Source organism: Patiria miniata, unplaced genomic scaffold (assembly GCF_015706575.1).
Source record: "Patiria miniata isolate m_02_andy unplaced genomic scaffold, ASM1570657v1 HiC_scaffold_11, whole genome shotgun sequence".
In the NCBI taxonomy this organism is placed as follows: Eukaryota; Metazoa; Echinodermata; class Asteroidea; order Valvatida; family Asterinidae; genus Patiria; species Patiria miniata.
Window position 1 is genome coordinate 3,254,949 of NW_024037049.1, and position 21,988 is coordinate 3,276,936.

At 40.4% G+C, this 21,988-nt stretch overlaps 1 protein-coding gene across 6 annotated transcripts; it reads right to left on the reverse strand.

The window, feature by feature from the left end:
• Positions 1 to 1,651: 1,651 nt before the first annotated feature.
• On the reverse strand, positions 1,652 to 21,492 carry LOC119741997 (peregrin-like). Of its 6 annotated transcripts, none has more exons than XM_038218020.1 (12): positions 21,123 to 21,491; positions 15,904 to 17,519; positions 14,582 to 14,738; positions 12,120 to 12,248; positions 11,450 to 11,578; positions 10,888 to 11,076; positions 10,357 to 10,477; positions 9,622 to 9,882; positions 8,018 to 8,944; positions 6,520 to 6,626; positions 5,489 to 5,631; positions 1,652 to 3,853 (listed from the first exon to the last, which is right to left on the reverse strand). In XM_038218020.1, the coding sequence occupies exons 2-12, from the start codon at positions 17,409 to 17,411 to the stop codon at positions 3,646 to 3,648; spliced, it is 3,879 nt and encodes a 1,292-aa protein (XP_038073948.1). In that variant the 5' UTR covers positions 17,412 to 17,519; positions 21,123 to 21,491; the 3' UTR covers positions 1,652 to 3,645. The 6 variants fall into 6 exon arrangements, with proteins under 6 accessions (XP_038073948.1, XP_038073954.1, XP_038073941.1 ...); XM_038218026.1 differs by having other exon boundaries at positions 8,048 to 8,944; positions 14,573 to 14,738; positions 21,123 to 21,490; XM_038218002.1 differs by having other exon boundaries at positions 3,646 to 3,853; positions 14,573 to 14,738; positions 21,128 to 21,491.
• Between the last annotated feature and the right edge of the window lie 496 nt (positions 21,493 to 21,988).

A 21,988-nucleotide genomic window follows, 5' to 3' on the forward strand; every position in this document is an offset into this window, starting at 1 on the left:
ATATGTTGTGCATGCAACTTATTGACAGCATATTTTTAGTGATTAAGTATGGCAAGCATTTTTTTAAAATTTGCTTTGCAGCTTTATGAAATATGGCCAAGATGCAAGTGTTCGGGGCAGTCAGTATGTCTACTAGTTTGTTACACCCATGATTCAAGTGTATAGTGCATGTAGTTGGCATCTACAGCATGAGTTCCCATTTAGTATTAGCAGGCCTCCACCAGGCAGGAATCAACAATGGGTTATGCATCCTACACGTAGTTGTCTGTCTTTCTGTGCCTTTATCTGTGGCTGGAGCGGTGTTTACTGTGGCTGATGAGGCCAATGGGAGAGTAGCAGATTCTGCTGCAATGGCCACATTGACGCTCTGCCTTGCCCTTCATGAGCTGGTGGCAGAGAACACCTCTCCATTTGATACCGTCATCTGTGAAGTCTTTCCAGCACTCAGGGCAAGATGGTGTTCAACCCCCCCCCCCCCCCCTAACATCCATCCCCCACCTCCCTGTTGCGAGAGCGCTGGCTACACTGCTGGAATCAGACACAAAATATCCTGAAGGGTATTGGGGCCAGGACGCAGCTTTCTTGGACACTGCTGTGGATTACACTACATGTATGTGATCAAGTTGAATATAAACATGTGAATCAGATTTGGTAAGAGGCCTAAGATCACCAGTAGTGGCCCGTCCTACTCCCCGTTTTTAGCATCATCTACATGTATACAACTGCTCAATCGCACTATTATCCCTATTCATATCTTTTTCGGTCTAAACCACCGAACAAGTCCAAGAGTTGACAATTTTCCAACCACTGAAATTTGTTTTATTTGGCCTGCTGGTTTCCATTTGAGGTCATTTTATGGTGTGCATGGTGTACTCAACACTGATCTCCTTAATGGAGACCATATCCGTGGTTTTCTAGCACTTGCTTGTAGCTAGCATCCACTGTGCATACTGCGCGCAAGTGGCGTGATGCACAGGGTCTCCGGTTAACACTCTTTGGCAGTGTCAAATAATGAAATAAACTTGTGCTTGGCCAGTTGTCTGCCATCTATGCCCCCAGCCTGTTTTAATCGTACTTGTTTAAAACCGGCCAAGCACATATTTATTCTCATTCATAAATACCTTACGGTCAAAAAGTGTCAAAAGATTATCAGTTTACAACAATTTTGTTCAACAAGTTTACTTCATGTTTTTGTGAAACACCCCTCCAGCTATGTTTATGGTACACGTGTGCGCCTCGTGTAAGCAGATGACTAAAACTCTCATTATATGGAGATTGGCGCGTACTGTGCGATGTCACTCAGAAGGCAGAAGTGCCAGTGAAAAGTGAATTAAGGACTCTTTGTATTACCTATTAGACTTGTTTTGACTATATAATATCAGCATCCAATCTTAAACATAGTGTTAAATACCTCCAAAGCACACGTTTATTCCCTTATTTAATACCACCCATGTTATGGGTTCTCAACCAAGGTATTTATTAGATTTATTAGTGGGCATATCAGCTGATTTGAGCAAAGTGGAAGATGCCCTGGAGAGTGGGCTGTGCACTTTTATATCACTTGAAAGGAAAGTAACAAATAAGTTAAAAGACTGTCTTTTCCAAAAATTAACCAAAACAACATTCCAAAAATGGCACTGTATACATGATCTATCCTTCACAATGAACATAGGCAAAACTTTATTCAAAATGCATGGATAACTTAACTTGTCTGTATGAAAACAGCTGATAGAACGCTGTCTTATTTAGACCTGGACTAATTCTGAGAGAACTACTAAATAGAAAGTATGGTACAACTATGGTCTGAATGGTGTTATATACACATATACGCCATGCTCATAGTCTTTGGCCTGTTTTAATACAAACATTCAAATTCTGTCTTGTAAATTCACTAGCCTACAAGGTTTTAAATTATGTCTAGAGATCGTACACAGAATGTATCAGAAATTTAATTAACTGTACAATATTTGCCTTTCAATAGTTTATAGCTTTTCTCTTGAAAAATTGGGCAAATATATTATTCCTCTGTAGATTCTGTACAATTTTTTGGAGTCAAAGTTTTATACATCTATCGACACTCTGAAAGGATTGATGGAAATGAACCGATTTGGGTTTTGTTTCAAGACTTATTTGCTCCTAAGACTAACTGGCTTTTATTTACAGGCCTATTTGGAGAAATCTATCCAATAAAACTTGTCAGGAATTACACAAATGTATCACACAGCTGCCAGAATTAAGATGATTCAAACAAGAAAAAAATGATGAAACCTGAAACAATGTAAACTTTAAAATAATTTAATAAAAAATTTGCAGATAACATATAATCAAGTTTGACATTGAAAATGTGATTGTTAAATCATCTCAATTTTACAAGTATTGTATTAAACCCTCAATATTCAGCTGTGAAAACCTAATCAAGTCCTGTGGTATTCATGTGATTTTGGGGAAACAAATCCAGGGCTTATTTGCTAAGTTGGGTAGCTCAGTCACAGTACGCAATGATTCGTTTCAGATGTGAACAGGATTACCACCAAATTGTCAAGGAAGAATACAAAACTGTATCCATTCTACCAATATTTCCTTTTGCTAAATGTTAAGTGTTAATTAATCCTATTTGGGAAAGGAACGTCTACATGTACATTCCTCAACATCATCAAATACATTTCTTTCCTAGTGTAATCACTGAAGGGCATTTGGCCATAATTCAACTTCAAAAATATACCAAATATATATGAACATTACAGAGAAATAACAATTGGTTTCAGTACAAAGAATTAATAATAAACATACACACATTCTAATTCACAATCTACAAATAGAAAAATTACAATAAAAAAGCCTCTTCCCTAGTTTGAGAATTGGGAAGATTCAACTCAATTTGATTCCTTTTTTAAACAACAACTTTTTGAACTACACATCTCCAAAAGTTACACATTCAATTTGAGATCTGTCAGGAAATTAAGCACCTTGTCCACATTTGATCATACATACATCCGTGATGGCCGTACAATAGGTATTGAAGGAACACTGACATACACAATTGTCTGCTGTGGTATCAATTCAAATTTTGAATTTCTTTTTCCAAACACATTTCCATGTCTCAATTTATTGTGCGTTTTGACCTCCCTACAGCTTTGGTGCTACATTCAAATACATCTTCGTTAAAACTTACTTACAAATAAACAAATGAAAATTGAAAAACAAGATAAATAAAAATATTGTTAAAATTTAACACGCATAAATTTAATCAAGTGTTTTTAAACAGGACCAATGTGTAATTTTGTTTTTGGCATATGGGAAGAAAAGCAAGCACCAAGATACAACTATGGGTCCCTACAACTGAGTAAAAAAAAAGTAAATCTTTCCTACATTTACTGTAGCAAGACTAGATTTCTGGTAAACATTACAGCAAGTGACCCTGTTGTTGTTTTTCCACTTTTTGGTTCTACACATCTATATGGATAATTTAATAAGATTTTATTACAAGGACACATGTAGCATCTTTATCAGAACCCACGCTTTTTAATTATACACACCATACGTAACAGTAACATATGACTGCCCCCATAATAATACGATTTGAAATTGGAGATGGTTGAAGGACACAAAAGGTCAAAGTAAAGAAACTGTGCTGAGCAGACCATATTAAGGCCTATCACCTAAACCGTCACTGGATTCACTGGTTGATACCTCCATGACCTCTCCTGTGACCCGACAGCGGTGTTTCAAAGCACGATCATAAGCCTGCTGGACTGACTTACGCACAGCTGACTTGCGTCCCTCTAAGAGCTTGACTTGGTCCAGGCCAGAGTCCACACCCAGGGGTTCTAGCTTAGATCTAGGTAGCCATTGCCTATGGGAAAGGATACGCATAATGTGAGTGGAGCTAAACAAAAAATGGGCTGAAAATAGCTGAAGCTGAAAATAGCTGAAACTGTAAATAGCCGAACCTGCGAGCGCCAAGAGCGAAGTCCTTACGGCGTGGGGTCTCGGGCTCGCCCAAGGGCCCCAGGAAAATTTTGAAATGTAGATGCTCTGTGGTGCATTTTACAGTCGCCTGGGCCAACTTTTATTCGAAAATGTGTTGCAATTTATGCATGTTTTTAAGTTAACTTTTCCTTCATATTGGCTTGAAACTGCATAAATGGCCAACATGTATATGAAAACTGCGTTGAAATCGAAGTTTGTAGTGTGAGTCTGCCAAAGCCCAGCCCTACAAAAAAAACTTCCTTTAAATTTAAATCTAGCTCTTACATAAGAAAAGAATGCACATCGGACGTCCGGGCTTCTGGATTTTTCTGATCGTGTCGCCTAATTTCTGCCCATGAATGATGAATGGTGTTTTCCATCCAAATCCATTTCCAGGGATTTGTAACTTGAGGATCGGTCTTGTCAATGTCAGAATCAAACTCCGAACCTCTTTGGACAATTATGCATTTGTGTTGCACTGACATCTTGCAGAATTAATAATGTAAAATGTTGTCGGAAAATACGTACAAAACAACACACTATTAAACGTACATACGTACATTAGCAGCATGCAGCGGAATGCAGGATGCAGATGAAATACAATATGCAACAACATATGCAAGTCTTATTTCAAGGCTTCATTTGCAACAAGACGTGTGTTAAGTGATCTTTTCGATGTTTACAGCGAGTTATTGTGGAGATAATTGTGTGTCACTACTTACACAGACACAGGAATGGCTGCAGAGTCCCAACGCACTTCATGGCGCATTTGTGAATATTCATATTTATCTGCAGCCAATCACAGCGCAATGACTGTTGGTTCCCCGGATGCTGTTGTACACACGCACGCGGCTTCGACATGTAAAATGCATGCACATCGCATCGTATATGGCATACAGTACACGTACATGGGTGATTGTACATTGTATTTGCTTGAATTGAATACTCGCCTGCATTGCATGCACCACAGAGCTACGTGTAGAGCAGATCAACTGTGTTTTGCGCGAGCGTTCGGCAGCGGCGGAAAATAAAATAAACGGAAAAAAAATCAATGCTTACATGCTGGGGAAATGCGGGGGAATTCTGGACCAGCGGAAAACCAAATATGGCACGCTGAACAAAAAAGCGGAAATCCGCTGAAAAATGGAGATTTCACACCCCTGACATATACATGTACAGGGCGTGTCCAAAAAAAAAAGGCAATCCAAAAACTAATAGATTAGTATATAAAAATAGGAAGCGGAACACTATCCATGTGGTTGCTTCTGAAAGGTTGGTTGACCAGCTTGCCATGGACAGCTTACTTACACAGCTGCAGTCATCGATAACTAAGCCCCATTTATTGCACAACACGAGCTATAAACCATCTTTTTCCAAGTTGGGCTGATTTAGTGGAGCACGAGCCGACCACACAATGTGCATCCCTTTGGAGTGTGTGGGCCTTCCCTTTCAATACACAGATGGCAGTGACGGTGAAGAAAAGGTCAGGTTACAACTGTAAACTTGTGCTGTGGCTTACCATGTTCTCTTGTTATCAAAGAAGAGTACAAGATACAAATGTTCATCGATGACAGCTCGTTGGTTCAAGACTTCCATAGGTGGTACAGGGATAGGGACGCCATTGTGAAAGAAGCCAGACCTGGGCATCTTGGGGTTGATGATCTGTTGACATAAGAAAAACACTGTGACTTCTTCCAATTTAAAATTGATGATTTGTCATCATACACAGGAAAGTTTATGGAATATGAAAAGAAACACATCTTTGAATATACAACCCAAGCACGATTAATGACAAAATCTGCTATACTCCAACCAGACCCAACAGCAGTCTGGTTAGATCATGCCATTCTATGCTACGCACACAGACAATAATTTAGCAAATGTATTTTGTTGGATTTAACAGGCTTCAAACTTTGTTGCTGTTGGTGGATGGACGATTCCTGATCTGGTTTAAGGCAACAGACCCTCAAATCACTAATGCCATTACAAAAGTCACTTTCAAAGTTGCATTAACTCATTCAAAACCTATTTTAGGTAATTCATGTATTGCTACTTTATAAAGAAAGATCAAATGTTATATAATCTTATACGTACGTCCACCTTTCATGGCAATGTGTCTAAAACCTAGCCTTGATACCTGTAAAATATTTGCAATAAGCGAGGTCGGTATTCCAAAATAGTCTAGTGCACAGCAAGATTTGACGATTTTTTTCTGGGATAACCATACATGTAGCAGATATATGCACACAAGGCTATGGGGGACATGGTAACCAAATTTGCATTCTGTGCAATTTTTCTTACAATCAAAAAGAGATGGGACTTTCGTTCACACAAAAGTTTTGACACACAAGACACCTAAAAACACTTCGCTGTCCAAATATTTTTTGCAAAATGTTATCCTCCAGAACACGATGATCTTTTCAATTTTGCTGGTACCCCGCTCATTTTTTATCCCGAAAGCAAAATCGGCAAATTTTGATGTGCACGAACTCGCTTATTGTTGAGGTGCGATTTGTGACAATTTCTCTACAAAGGCATGGGCCTACATACCAAGGCTGGATAGGAGGGGTAGCCTCGGCATTTGGCCCATACTAGGTCTAATGGGCTGAGAGGAATGTCATCTTCATCAGAGTTCCAGCTTGTGCTTCTTGTCTTACCTAGTACCAAAAGGTATTCAAAACCAAAGAGTTGAACTATTTGCTTGTCCAGTCATTGGCAGCACTGCTTCTCACTATAGACAAAATAGGAGCACCTGAATGGAGAAGACGCCTATAGGCTTATCCATTAGGCTCTACCCACTGCACCTCTGCAATACATTACTGCATGCTCCAGACCTGCACGTCATATGCATGTGCATGCATGTGCACGCATGTCAGACTATTGTACACACATGTGGGACATTAATCACAGCTGTGATTGGTCCAAACAACATAGGGTGGGACTTACTAATGCATCAGTCTATTGTGGGCCTGAAATGGAGGGATTGGCACAAACAGTCAACAGATACCACAGTAAGGACAGAATGCAAAATTAAACAAGCGGTAGCTTGAGGTTGAACCCCGAGTTAATACCCTGTAAAACCCTGTCAAAACTTCAGGTAAACCTTAAGTTACTGCCTGCTTAAACTCAATCTGCACTCAAACCTCAGCATAAAGCCCGGTTCATACTTCACCCGAAAGCAAGTTCGAAGCGAAATTCATGTCATCAACAATGGTGGACGCGCTTGGAACGTATTGCTTTCGCATGAAGTATGAACCGGGCTTAACATGGCCCTGTTCATGATTGTCCACACTATGGGCGTGCAACATACACACACCTCTGAAAATGGTGCCCAATTGCTGTTAACACACATCACATTTCACATCCTAGGGGCCATAAGATTATTCAGTACTACACACATGAAGCTCATTGTACCGATGTCATATGTGGGAGTGTTGGTGCCAGATCACCACACCAACACAATATCAACACAACAGCTTGTCTTGTGGACTAGTGGCATATGAGCACATTTCCCACTGCTTAACATGTGTGCAAGGTGTGATGCACTACGGGGATATTGTGTAATGGCCAGTGCTGCAAAAAGTTCTCCTAGAGATGCATAAAATGACATGACACCAACTGCATGTGGTCTCCTTGTGTTTCACAAATCTATTGAAAACATGAAAACCAAACATTTGGTCAACATGTATTTTGTAACCGGTTGTATGTAAAGTCATGATCACATTCAGGAGGATTTCCCGGCTTCTGTGACAGCCAATACCAAGTTGGGCAAAACAATCAAATACAGCGATAACCATCAACACGTAGTGTATCAACACATGCATCATCAACATGTGTATCCACATATGAACAAAAACCCATGAGAAACACCAGGTAACAGTCATGAATATAAAGTCATTTTGAACAGTGTGTGCATAAAAATACTGTTGAAAGGTGTTTTTTAAACAAAAACAAAAAAGTGCAAAGACAATGGACAGAAAGGTTTCGAAGACAAGAAAAACCCAATGCTTTTTTTGGTTATTGGACACTGACTTCATGACTCTGTTACCTCGTTTTTCTCTCAAGTAAGGACCCGCACCGTGATGACGATGTCTGCTTGTAGTGCTAGTGCTCTCGCCACAAGATGTATCGCCACTGCTATCTTCAGGCAAATTAAGACGGCCATGATGTCTGCGATGACGGTGGCCCTCTCCCATAGTAGAGGTAGACTCTGATATGGAGCCAGAGCTAGTAGAGCTAGTGCTGGATGTACTCTCAGAATCTGAGCTGCTACGTGTACGATTGTGTCCTGAACGGTAGGTTGTGAAGCTGTCACCCATGGGCTTATCCCCCTCAAATCCATTGGGTAAGTTACTTGACGCATTGGACTCTAATAGTCTTTTTGCTGGGCTGCAGTCAGCATTACTTGCACTCAGGCTTCGGGATCGTTTCCTAGTGTGGTTCTCATTAACAACAGAGGATGTAGTTGGTAGGTTACCCTCATATTCTGTCTCTATATGAAGGCTTCCTTCTTGGATAGCTCTGCGAGTGCCTCTTGTGGTGTTCTCTGTGTCCATGGACAGGGACCTTTTGCCCAAACGGCCTCCTCTTCTAGATCCAGGACTACCAGCGGGCTTACCTCGTCCCGCTTTCCGAAACAGTACTGAAGTCCTTCGGCCGACTCCGCCTGGGGAGGGGCTCTTGTCGGAGGAATGGGACGGACTCTTATTGGGTGTGGCTGTAGTCTCAGATACCTCATTGGGCATGAGTGTAGGAGCACAGTCACCACCGCCAGGGTGTGGTTCAGACATGGAGCGGGATACACGTTGCCGGCCACGACCCCGCCCCCTACCCGGGGTCCTTGGTAAGGGGCGTGTCGGTGATGCCCTAGTAGGGGAGGATTTGCTACGTCCTACTATTTGTGCGGGTCTGGTAGGAGAAAGTTTGGGTGGTTCAACTGACTCGCTAGTTGCTGGGCAGTCACTCCCTTCATCATCTGGATATGTAACCAATATAAAGAAATGACTCAAAAATATAAACAATCTTATTGGCCAGCAGCCGCTTCTTATAGGACCAGAAGTTAAGGGGAATAAATCAAATGCTTTCACTGACCCCAGTAGAATTGATCAACTCAAAGTTATACCTTTCTATTTGGATTGTGATCTGTAACAAAATTGGATGGTAAACAGGGATGTACACCAACAGACTGACACAGTATATTAATTGTCTGAGCGGATGCCAACATGTGAAACCTTCACTTACAAAACAAATTCAATTGGATTCATTAAAAAAAATTAACGGTAAAAATTTGCTGTGAAAAACACTGCTACAATGAGCATCCCCTTTCACTATAGACAGAATTTTCATTACAGAGCCACCAGGGAGAACAGTTCTTTGACAATTTATAGGGCTACCCTGGTAAAATAAAATGTTAACTACATGAATATATAAATCATAATCACTGTGTCTCAATTGTGACAAAGTCTGCCAAGATGTTTGCACTGCTAAGCGGAATATGGGTTTGATTCCTGCCTGGGCAAACCTATGCACGCTTTCCTCAGTGTCTTAGAAATCATTGAGCATACAGTGCTGATGATTTTGCCAGTCAAGAGGAAACCTTATTAAAAAGGACAAATCTTTGTCCTGAATAGTGAAGTAGCTAGCAGGACTAACTTGACACCCCGTCTGCTGATGATGATCCCTTTCTCTTGTCCCCATCTTTCTTTGTTGGCGACTCTGCTTTGTTGGCCTGGTTCCTTTGTTGGGCCAGCTTACGACGGATAACGTTGATCTCTTTACGTAGCTGTTTGGTACGTTTGGTACGGGCTGCTCCATGTTTGATGGTACAGGTCATGTCAAGTTTCTCCAAGAGTTCCCGGAGTTGTTCCTCCAGACTCATGTCTGCACGGTGGGCTGGTGACAGTGCTGTGTCAACTGAGGAGAAAACACATGACACGTTCAAAACAAGGTATGGTACACATATTATAATATAGGGCTTCATTTAATAGAACAAGCTTTGCAAAACTGCACGCAAAGCTTTACTTGTTGTTTTTTATGCCTGTGACCCCCCCCAAAAAACCAATCCTCAAATAACTGCAATCACATAAGGGTGGTAGGGATTTTTGTGCTTTTTTGTTATAGCAAACAGAGTTTACAAGTTTACAGTGTGAATTTTTCAGAATGTGTTTATTTTAACGAATGTTCTACTGTGGCAACTCTTAGGAATTAGAAAAAGGAAATTTTAATCGTGGATATAACAGATATCGATAGAAAACGATTTTACATCAACAAACAAATTTCGCACTTCCAGAAAACAAGGTCTTCCTTGCCCACATAGCCATGTGTCCCTGCCTGCATGAGTGTCTAGACAATCAATCAGATCCCATTTACACACCAAGGAAAACTTACAATCATCTAACTTGAGTTCTGTTTCCTTGTAGAGTGGTGCTTTCTCAGCATGGAAACCTGTTGTAGGATCATAGCCAATCTTCTCTACAATGCGCTTAGCATTACGGATGACAGCCCCTCCCTGTCAGTAATCAAGACAAGAGATTATATAGCATGCAAATATTTCCATAGGCATGATACATGTAGGTCATAATTTATGCTGAAACGTTGTTGGTTACAGCAATGTTCACAAATCCTTGATACATTGTAAAATAACCATTTTGTAATGACAGTACAGCAGGATAGCTTGGATCCTTCTGATGACTTCGTGCCCAAGATGGTGTTTTGTTTGGGCGGGGGACATAAGATATTTACCTCAATAAATTACTGAAATACCAAAAATACTCCAAATCACTAATACTCCAAAAAGCCTCATTTCTCGTGTTTTCATCCTATCTGACAAATGTGAAGAGTTTTGTCCACTTTCAATTTTTCTGAACGGTTATTCAAACCAGCAAAAACTGCCTAACATTAACCACACTTTCTGCATACCATATCTCTGAGTTTGACAGCTGCTCGGTAGAACACTGTATCCTTGCTGTTGTACGTCATGCAGTTCTTGATGACCAGGTCAAAGTCTTTCTCAAACTCGTCGATGGTCCGGTACTCGTGACCTGTGACCTTTGACCTCATCGTTGAGAAATCCATAGGGTGTTTGATCACTTGAAAATAATCAGGCGCCTGGAAAAAGTTGGAAGTTAGGAGTAAGAGATATACTGTCCTGCCTTGTGAGGGTGGGATGGGATATGGAAGGCAGGGTGGGAGTGGCAACTAGAAGCAGGTATGAGTTTGCATGTCTCACAATACAATACAATACCCATTCCTACCCTTCCTTTACCCAAACAAAATAATTGTCATGCAAAAATGTGTTAGATGGTAAAATTGCAGAAGTTTCAGGGAAGGGGAAAAAAGAAACTTAAAAACAGATTAAGCATTGTCACATTACAGGCTGCCACATTACTGCAAAGGAGTTAATATGCCTCTAGATGACATAATACAAATTAATGATGGGAGTGAAATACATTTATGTGACTAGGATGGGGATGTTTGGTACCTCTTCAACTGAGACAGGTTCTGCAAAGATTCTTGTGGGATCCCGTTCAACAAGTTGGTCCAGTGTATTCCTGAGCAGGATGTTGAAGGGCTGTAGCTGCATCTCAATGGTCATCTGATTTAACTTGATCTACAATGGTGGTGAAAAAGCAACCATTAACCCTAACTGTCCATGTACTTTTGTCTAGAGTAGACACTACTAAAATGCACCAACATGCAACACTTGTCCGAGTGAGAAGCCTGCCCAGTGTAGCAAGATCCAACAGGTGAAAAATCCCATGGTCTAACTGCTTCATAGTCTGCACTTGCCAACAACAACAGGGAACAACAGTGGTTCGTTCAACGGGACTGGCCCCTTGACCTCGAAACTAACAGTTTGTGCACTAGTTTTGATCGCCTAGTGCAACAAGGTTATACATACATTTACAGCTGAGGCACCATGTGGCACCTGGTAGGGTAAGGGGTAAACCTTTTCACTTGTCGATTCAAGTTTCTTTATTTACCAAACGTTAAACCTCCCTTTGAGTCGGTTGACAAGATAAAATTTCATGTTAAATTATCACAAAGATCACCTTAATGGAGTTATGCACTCATTGGAGCCAAGGCAAAGCAAATAGCATGTACCGCTAGACTGTGCACTGAATCCATAAATCTACCATAGCTTGAGTTACCTGTTCACGTTTCAGCTTCTCACGTTTTCTGATGAGCTCAACTAGGAGTCGTGCTCTCTCCAGATCATGTCTGAGTCGTTGCCAATATTTGAGCTGCTCTTTCAGCTTGTTGGCTTTCTGGTTCTCACGCTGTGGATGTCCAGATTGTGCCACAGTGACAGGCAGGGAGATTCAGGCAAAAATCGAGGGCAGAACAGATGAAATGAAGGGAAGCGACCAAGCAAGTACAAGAGGGGAAGAAAGGTGTTCAAAGAAACATGTAGAACATGAGGACGAAACCAAAGACAGTTCAAAAGCAGATGTGGAAAGACAAGGACAGGCACAATAATGGGTATGAGCAGAGGGTTAATAAGGACAAACCAACCAACAAAGCAACATGGAAAATGCAGGGAAAGGGACATGTTGGAGAAAAAATGAAAATAATTGCAGTTATTATACATTACAGTTTGATTTATCTTAAGCAAACTTTACTTTGTTTCTATTTTTCAAATACCATTACTATTCCTTTTACAGAGAAGTCTCATTGTTTCATATCCCATGTGAATGTGGAAAGTTATGTGTTGACTTAGTTTTCTACTTATAATCAACAAAGTCTTCCTAAGATAATCACTTCTAGCTTGAAAAATATTGTGTGTAGCAAATTTAGCGGAAACATTTTCCACTGCAGGTTTATAGGGTTGACCTTAAATGATTCATAATTTCTTATGACGCAGAGAACCTTAGGATATTGCAAATACAATATGAACATCAATGGTCACATGTATACATGTACAACATGACAAACATTAGAAAGATTGCCCCCAGTTTCAAGAGAAGAATTGTTTTTTCAATCTTCATGCAAACCATGCACTACATCAACAATGCATCTGTGGGTGTAAGTAATGTCTGTGTAGCATGCATTCGCTAAAAATGTGACAACTGACCAATGAGGGAAAAATGGGGGTGAACTGATGCAATCAACAGAAATCAACCAAGAAGTAACTGGACTTATGGAATAACTTACAATATAAATATTCCATAACTGTATTTTAAGATCAGATTTGGACAGAAAAACATGTGTGATTCTCCCAATCAGATGAGGAGTTGTTTATATTTCATTATGGTGTGCAACTAGGGACTCTGTGCACGAACAGTAGAAGATGCTATGTGACCACTCTTTAACCCTAACAATGCCAATCCAGTCAAACTCCAACACCAGTGTTTGGTGGAATACAGGGTGGATCAAAAAAACGAAACCGAGATATTATTGCTAATTGGAACAGAAGGACACATGTGAATCAAAGGGAGATGTCCTCTGTTACGGTTGAATCTCCTCTTTAAAATGACACCCTGATCATGTCATTACATTCACGGTTGACTGAGCAGTGACCAATTTTATGAAAGGGTCTATTTACAGGCTTGCACCACTTTTCAATTGTGGTATTTGTGTTGTCATTTGTCACAGGGTGAAAGGCTATGGTTGCCAATCAAGGCAGGTGGGGAAAAAAGAGATTTCAACAAGTATATCTGTTTCATGTGTGCTCCGTATATAACTAACTTTCATCTAGATGTGCACTGTACCCAAAGCCTTTGATGTGGGAGCACAGCAGTAACTGGCATTCATATGCCTGTCATGTCTCTTTATTGTGCACAGAATTCATAAGCATACAAGTAAGAATATTCAAAGACATGCATACATACTCTACATGTATTTCTAGAATACTGTGAGTGCCTACACTGGAGTGAGTGTACAGTTTAATATGTTGACATAATTGAAAATAACAACTACAACTGTGGAAATTTGTTGCTAACTTCTTATACAGTCCTTCTTCACTCTTACAATTTCCCTTGTCTGTATTGAACAAACTGGCATATTTTGGTGTTTATTTTGAAACTGCTTCTCCAACCAAGAATAAAACAAATGTACATTTATCTCAATTATTTATAACTTTTGATGAAAGATAGCTTCCTTGAAATTAATGTTACTTTGAAAGTGACGGAACTTCAAGGAAGTGAAAGTAACTTCAAGCCACGTGGGAACATTTGCAATTACCCAAATTATTCTGCTGAAAAAGGTATCGAGAAGAAACTAACATTAAAGGTGGTTTCAAAATGCATGCGTTAGCAACAGAATCAAGTCATGGGACCCCCCAAAATGTGCACACATTTTGTTTTCTCAAACGTAAAGTACATGTAGATGCACCCCTTCTTCAGATTTTTAGTCATTTTGTTGCTTCAAACAAAAAACATGCACAAAAAGCAAATGATCCTACGTACCTTTCAATCAAGAGACTATGCAACAATATTTTAAACTGATGTTTAAACCTATTCTTTCAAAGTTGATTCAAGGACTGGATCAACAAATTTCCACTGAAGTGTTACTACATGTGGATGTAACCAGATGTACACGTGTATACTAGACTAATACTAAGAAAGTTAAAATGAGAAAGAAAGAAACTGGGGGCTACACAAACCAATGGTACCGAGTCTTTGTTGCGTTGGGAGTGATGATGGGCTTGTAGACGTCGCAGGAGAGGGACTCCATTACGAGATTGACGTTTCAGAGTCCAATATCCTATCAGACGCTGCACAAATTGCTGCTTCTTTTGCAAACTCACTTTAGTTGTTATCTTAGAAATCCTGAAACGAAATTAAATGAATACATTTTTGAGTTAATTTTTTTGTATGAACACATACTTTGTAACATAAGATCATAATATTGGAAAACTTTTAAATGGTTTGTGACAGAAAATTCAAAGGGTATAATTTCAATGAAATTCATAAGATGGGATTTTTGGGTCGGGGTGATGTAAATCAAGTGAGGTTTTGCCCTTCACCGACACCGACGTATAAACACTGTTTATACAGGGGGGCAAACCTAACTTGATTTACATCACCCCGACCCAAAAATCCCATCTTACAAATAGTTAATGCGGTACCCACTGCTATGTACATCAGATTTGAACCAGCCAACTGATCCCGTTAGCTCGGTGGTTGAGTGGTAAGACATCTGCACTAGAAAGCAGGAGGTTGTTGGTTCGAGTCCCATCCGAGTGATTTTTTCCAACTTTCACTCGGGAGGTAACACATGTCACTGAGTAAACGGTGTTTAACAGTCGGTGAAGGGCAAAACCTAACTTGATTCAATGAAATTATTTTTTGAGTCTCTTTTGGCAAAATAATTAGGCCTATCTTTGCAAGAAAAATCGCTCATAGACAACAAGAGCAACAATACTGTGCAATACACGATACCCCATGGTTTGTCCAATCAGGATTAACGATTCAAGTTTGCTTGAAGATAAGTATGCTCGTACTTTGAGTGTCAGAAAACAAAATAGAGAGGTCTTTAGTGTTGTCAAATAGAGTTTAACCCTAACTGCCCTGAATCCTCCAAAATCCTTTTTGCAAATTGGAGGAATTTGCAGGATTGAGGTTACATGGTAAAAGTGCGTTGCTGATTTCGGAGTACGCACTGTGTCAAGGTCTTGGGCTGGACCTTGTGTTGTTTATGCTCAGCCGTGCATAAATTTAGTCCTTGATTATACTTGACATCCTCCGCACTGCTCCAGAATGTCACTGCCTCTGCCTCAGCCTATTGACAGACATAGCCGGAGGATTTTGCAGGATTCAGGCAGTGATCATCCCTCCATGGACCATATTCAAGAAATAACGGAGGAATTTGCAGGATTGAGGCTATATGCTATTTTTCCATGAGGCCAATTGGAGGATTTTGCAGGATTGAGGCTACATCCTAGCAAAAAGGCCTAGGGAGTTAGGGTTAATGGAGTAAGCAAATAAAACCAACCTCTGTGGGGGGATGCAGGGCATCGACACAATTGGCATAGCAGCCCTTTTTTCTGCTAAGATCTTCCTTGCTTTTCTCATGTTCTTCCTTGACTGGGCTTTAGCTTTCTTGGCAGACAGTCCCTTCCCAGCTTCATCATTCTCAACGATCTTATCATTCACGTTGGGTTTCTTCTCCACCTCTGGTGGCGTATGGATGTCGCAGTAGGCCGTCTTTCTAATGCTGATAGATGTACCATTAATATTGGTTTCTCGTATGGGCTCCATTTTCATGAATAGTCCTGCCTGCTGTGCGCAGGTCACATGAAAAGCTGTGTAACAGTTTGCTTTATGGCACTGAATGCAAGCTCCAACCCCGCGCTGCTTGCAGATGTAACAAGTGAGCTTCCATCTAGCGGCTGGTATATGATCGATGCTGTCTATGGGTTCTAAGAATACTGTGTTGGCAAAACCCACTTCTGGAATCCAGAGAGCACACACAACATGGGCCCAGCGTCCATCGTCAGTTTGTTTAAATGCTGCACCTTTATTGGGGCACAGTGCACAGTCTACTGCTCGTGATGGAGATTGAAGACAACGGCGGCAAAGCCACTGTCCCTCAGGAATGTATGGCACGCCATAACACTCCTGGTGTACAGCTAAGTTGCACATATCACAGAATAATATGACATTGCTGTTCTGGCATTCACCATCATTACAGATGCAGCAAACTGCATCCTCATCAATGAATTGATTGTTATCAGTCTTGCCAGAGGTCTGACTTTGGAAGTAGGACTCCTTTTCCAGTCGATCCATAAGAGTCTCAAAGATTTCCTGGGAGACAGTAGTGAGTCCATCACTCTTGCGTTTGTCATTCATCATGTCCAGCCATGCGTAATCCTCTTCATCCATATCATACTCAATCTCTTCGTCCAGTTCCTCCCGTGACTTCTCAATGTATCTGAAGTAGGCCTGTGGACGGTCTGGTGCATCTGGAGGCTCTTCATAACCATCTAGGATCTTGTAAGAAGCTTCAGGAAGCTTCATGGAGGATGTGCTTCCAATTTCCTTCCTCTGCTTGGTGTGGTCCAAGGCCTTCCCAGCCTTACCCAGAGGCTTTTCATTCTTCTCCTCTTCACTTGTCTCACTTTCAAACTCATCCTCAGTGAGGATGTCAATAGTCTCATGGATATCCAGCCTGTGAACAAGACCGTTAATGTCTACTTCCACTAATCGCTGGGCCTGAGCATATGTCAGGGCTTCTCGGGTAGGAGATCGGATCACTGAAGGTGACGGGGACCGCCGATTCTGCCGATTGGTTACCCGTCCTTTCCGCCAGCCACCTTTCTTCATTGGTGTAGAGTGTCCGTTGCCCCCGGCTTTTTCATGGTCAAAGTTATTCAAGTGAAACTCTATTCCAGAATGGCTTCTATATATCTTGCCGCAATCATTAACAGGACACTCGTAGGGTGGTTTGGTAGCACGTAAATTCTCACAGAAGTATTTGACGTTAAAACCTAACGCTGGCATGGTGTAACAGAGGGCGCGTGAGAGGAAGTGCAGATACTACACAAGCAACGCAGGAGCTCTGGCGAATAGCTACCAGAGATACCGTGCATGCCGTGCAGTTATCAGTACCTGTATAGAGAAAAACAAAACCAAAGAAATATGTTGGGTCACTTCTGAAGCATTTGAAGAATCATAACACTGACTTTATTTTTGTGCTCAACTTTACATTGAACTACAATCCAATAAATCAAAGTTTACAATTGAACCTCTTTGTCAAGTGACACTGTGCATTGCCTGTATACTGTCTGAATGGCCTACCGTTCACTTTAAAAAGATTATCTAATGACCACTGGTTGACCCAGGGAAGCTTTGTGATGCACTTTTATTTTGTTCTAATGGTACCTAGACATGTAGTTGAACTCAACTATTTAAGGTCACAAACAGTCAAAATTTTCTTCCTCACCTCCTGGCATACTGTTAATAAACCAATGGGGGTCTTGACCAATATTTACCCATGTAATAACAGTGCAAATGCTGTCAACTTTGTTATGAAAAAGCCAATTATTGAATTATTAACCCTCCGGCGCAGAATCTAGCCCTTTTGGGGACCCAATTTGGTTAATTACCTTAATTAAAAAAAAAATTTCAAACCAATTCTGGTGATCTTCCATCTAATCCTAGCAAGAGACACCCTCTACGGATATATGCAGTCACCTTTAGTGTGTGACCCCGGGTCAGGCATATCTGAGCATGACAACCTGGGCTAAGGACCGATGCAATTTCTGCCCATCCGGGGACCCGCCATATACACGCGCACAAAACAACTCCGACGCAATTTCTGCCCACCCGGGGACCCACCATATACACGTGCACAAACAAGGTCACTTGCGAGTAGACAGTGCACGGCTTGACCACAGACTATGTACATGTATACAAATACACCTCCTTAGTCTACAGACATGGCAAGATTGTGTTCATGTGGATACAGTGTTGTTTAGCCTCAAACCGTGGCGCTAAATATTTGGGTCCCCGGGGGACCCCTTACTGTAAGTGTGTTACTAAATGGGCTTTCTGCGTCGGAGGGTTAAGTCCTCAAGGGATAGATGCTGCATACAGATCCACTTCAAGTAGTTATGGTTTTTGTGGTCATTGGTTAAAACCAATCATTCCCTGTCTAGCTCTCAAACCACCCTACAATTCATCGTGTCCATGCAACAAGGTTGTATCTCCTAAAATCATTTACGTGAAACACGAGTTCTCAATGTCAAATGGTCATATCTCGCTTAACCCTCCAGCTGCTTAAAAGGTCACAGATGGTCAAAATGTCCTTCTTTTCCCCATGGCATACTCTTAACAAACCAATGGGTCACTTGACCAATATTGACCTAAGTAATAACAAGGCTCAGTCAGAATAGAATACATGTTTCCATAACCCGGAAGTACACACAAAGTCAATGGACATCGCGATACGCACGATACGACCTTGTTGCACGGAGCATATGCAGGGGAGATACAACTTTGTTGCAAAATCTTGTTACGACCTTGCTGCACTGCCGCGACGAAATACTCCCTATACAGCCTAAAACAGGCCAGTACTGGTTTTTAAAATGGATTTATTGGTGAAGTAATACAATGTAGGCTTGGACTATATTATCTTGATACTGTACAGAACAATAAACGAATAATGTTGTCAAATACTGAAATACTGACAACCTCTACATGTATGGAATTGCATTACTGTGATTCTCCAAAAAAGCCTTTTAAAATTAAAGGCGACATAAAAACAACTTGGCAAGATCTGCACTACATGAACATGGATACGGATAATTGCTTGAATTCCTTGTGGTCACAGCATGTAACCCATTGTGCTTACTAGTCATCCAGCAAGACCTTTAAAGTTCTGCCCATGCTGCCTGTTTGCAGTTTCCTTATTACAAAGTGTATTGTATTTTGAGAACACAATAGTCCGCCCAGAAAAGTACCTTATAACACCTAATAATAATACCGCGATATTTTTGTGGCAGTATACAAAATGTACCATGGACCTTCAAAATCCAATACTGCACAAACCTCATACAATGCAGTGCAGGTGATAGGTAAGGAAACTTTGTTTAAAATATTATGGACCATGCCAGTTGATTTTATGCAAGGACAGAAATTATAACTACATGTAAACTTGTACGAGTGTGATAATAGACTGGTTTTTAAACAAAGGTTTGACAGGGGTCTTGGAGAGAAATGTAATTGCAGGAGACATTGCCCAATGGCTGAACAATTGTCACTTGAAGTTGAACTTGCTCCAAGCTGAACATCAAACTTGTTAAAAAATTAGGAACTTGAGGGGTATTTTGCTGAAAGGAGAGATTGTGAATCATTGCATAAGCTCCAGACTCTCTGCTTCAAGCAGTCAGCACAGCGAACAGCTTGGTAACATCAAAGTCAGAACTTTTTACTAGTGATGCAACAATGAAAAACTCAATATGTACATGTACAAGTTTCCTGAATAATTATGTTTAGCGTTAAGAACAAACATTATTTTTTGCATACTTTTCACACTTTTATTAAAAAAAATGTTTTTTAAATTTGTCCTTTTTTTTTTAAGTCAATTTTATTTTAAAAAACCTTGCAAAATAATTTTGATATGGTACAATATACTTTTAATTGACCTTTGAGGTGAAGTATTCATAATTGCTGCTCATGTAGATTCAATATTGACAATAGCTTTAGTCATGTTAGTGTCATTCCTGGATTGCAAGTCATCGGGGTAATGATGGCCAGTCACTCAAAATTAGGCCCAAAAAACAAGTAAAAAATAAATAATTTCTTGTCTGGCATTTTGAAAAAATTGAACGAGGCAGATGCTTTCTTTTCATTTTCCCAATGGCAAGTTTTCAAAGATAGCATTGATTCTTCCATTTTCTTGACTCTTTTGCTGATACAAAATTGTGTCCAAAGGTGTCGCCACCCAAGTTTCTACACAGCAACAATAATATTCGAAACAAATAAAAAGATAATATATTGCAAAATGCAATGCATATTGCAAATGGATGAAATAAAAAAAAATAAAAAATAAAAGAGGGGGCGAGAAAAAGGAAGGGAGGACGAGAAACTGGTGTATTGTTTTACTTCCCCTTAACTTAAAAAACATGAAGTTGGAATTTAAAAATAATTCCAATTAGACCTAGACCTGTTTATTTGGAAATACTTTTTCAAAAGTTCAATAAATCCCCATAGACATCTGGAGCTCATTCACGACCATGTAAGTTACATATTCTGTCCAAAAATCTAATTTAATTTAATAAAAATAATGCACAACATCATGTGTAGGCAAATGCACACTGTACACACTGAATAAATACATGCACTTTACACATGCAGCACTCTTTACATTTTGTATGCGGAACATTATGATTGGACTGCATGCTTTTGATTGAATGGATGCATGGCGCCATCTCATGAATATTCATAATCCAATATGGCCAAAAATTACAAGGCGACGGTTGTACATGTGGAATGTGTACACGATTGGGCCACCCGGGGTAATTTTCTTCAGAAAAAAAATGACAAGATTAATACACAACTTGTACGATAATACAAAAATATGGCTGAAGAGTAGGCAATGAATCGTTTAAACCTGTCGGTACTAATGACCTAATGCAATGAACAAAAGACAAGGAAACTAGAAAATGCACTCCGCACTAGTGTGCACAGTGCAGTGTGCTATGTACTGACCTTACCGGTTTAGTGTGTGCGTGATCTTGTCTGCTGGCGCTGCATTCTCTCTACACGCAGTTCAACGGGTAATACACGCAGACACAATCCAGACGGCGTACGAACAAAGACGGATGAACAATGGCTTCCGACCCTAAAATCACTCTTAAACGACGAGGCGCGGCGCAAAAATCCACAGTATGAATCCTCTGGAATCACTGATTCAAACTAGATCAGAAAATCGAAAAATAATTGTAGACGATTGGAGAAATAAGCCGACGAATTAGTGGTCTACCGGCCACTGTGTGCACGAAATGTCCTCGCCCCTAAGCGAATCAGACATTTTTTTCAAACCTCCAATTTGACCCCCTATGTTGCTAGAAAATATTATGCGGTGAAAATAACGCGTGTTCATATCACGCGCAACCACTGAAGTGATATAGCGCCCCCAACGTACATGACATCTTTTAAGGTAAAAACTTGCCGGCTGGCACCATTAAATAATTTTAAAATTTGATTTCTGATTGGCAGCAGATGCAGAAAGCAGCCCATCATCCATGTAAAAAAGCAGTCCACGTTGTGATTTAACTATTCAGAAGAAAAGACCCAAGGACATGAAACCTTCTACCTCCAGATGATCAGGGTCAATCGAAACAGCTAAAGCTCGACTTGATAGCATCATATCCTATCTCTGCATCATTTAGCGCATGCAGCCACCTTTGTTTGTGCCTGCTCCCCAACGTTTGTTGCAGTACGAAGCAGAAGCAGAAAAGTTGATCAAAGCGTAGCTGGTAGCTGCACTATAGATATTTTTTTCCATTTATTTATTCATATGCGGATTATTTACGCCTTGAATTGAGCTCAGTTGATATGTTGCGCTTAATCAC

Bases quoted from the DNA above. Each gene is read 5' to 3' on its own strand.
- LOC119741997 (XM_038218013.1), bottom strand. From the start codon at position 17,411: ATGCCAGCGTTAGGTTTTAACGTCAAATACTTCTGTGAGAATTTACGT. The intron at 12,249-14,572 runs GTTTGTGTAGCC...GGACATCCACAG, and splicing joins ACAAAGACTCGGTACCATTG to CGTGAGAACCAGAAAGCCAA. The intron at 10,478-10,887 runs GTATGCAGAAAG...GATTACTGACAG, and splicing joins CTGTCAAACTCAGAGATATG to GGAGGGGCTGTCATCCGTAA.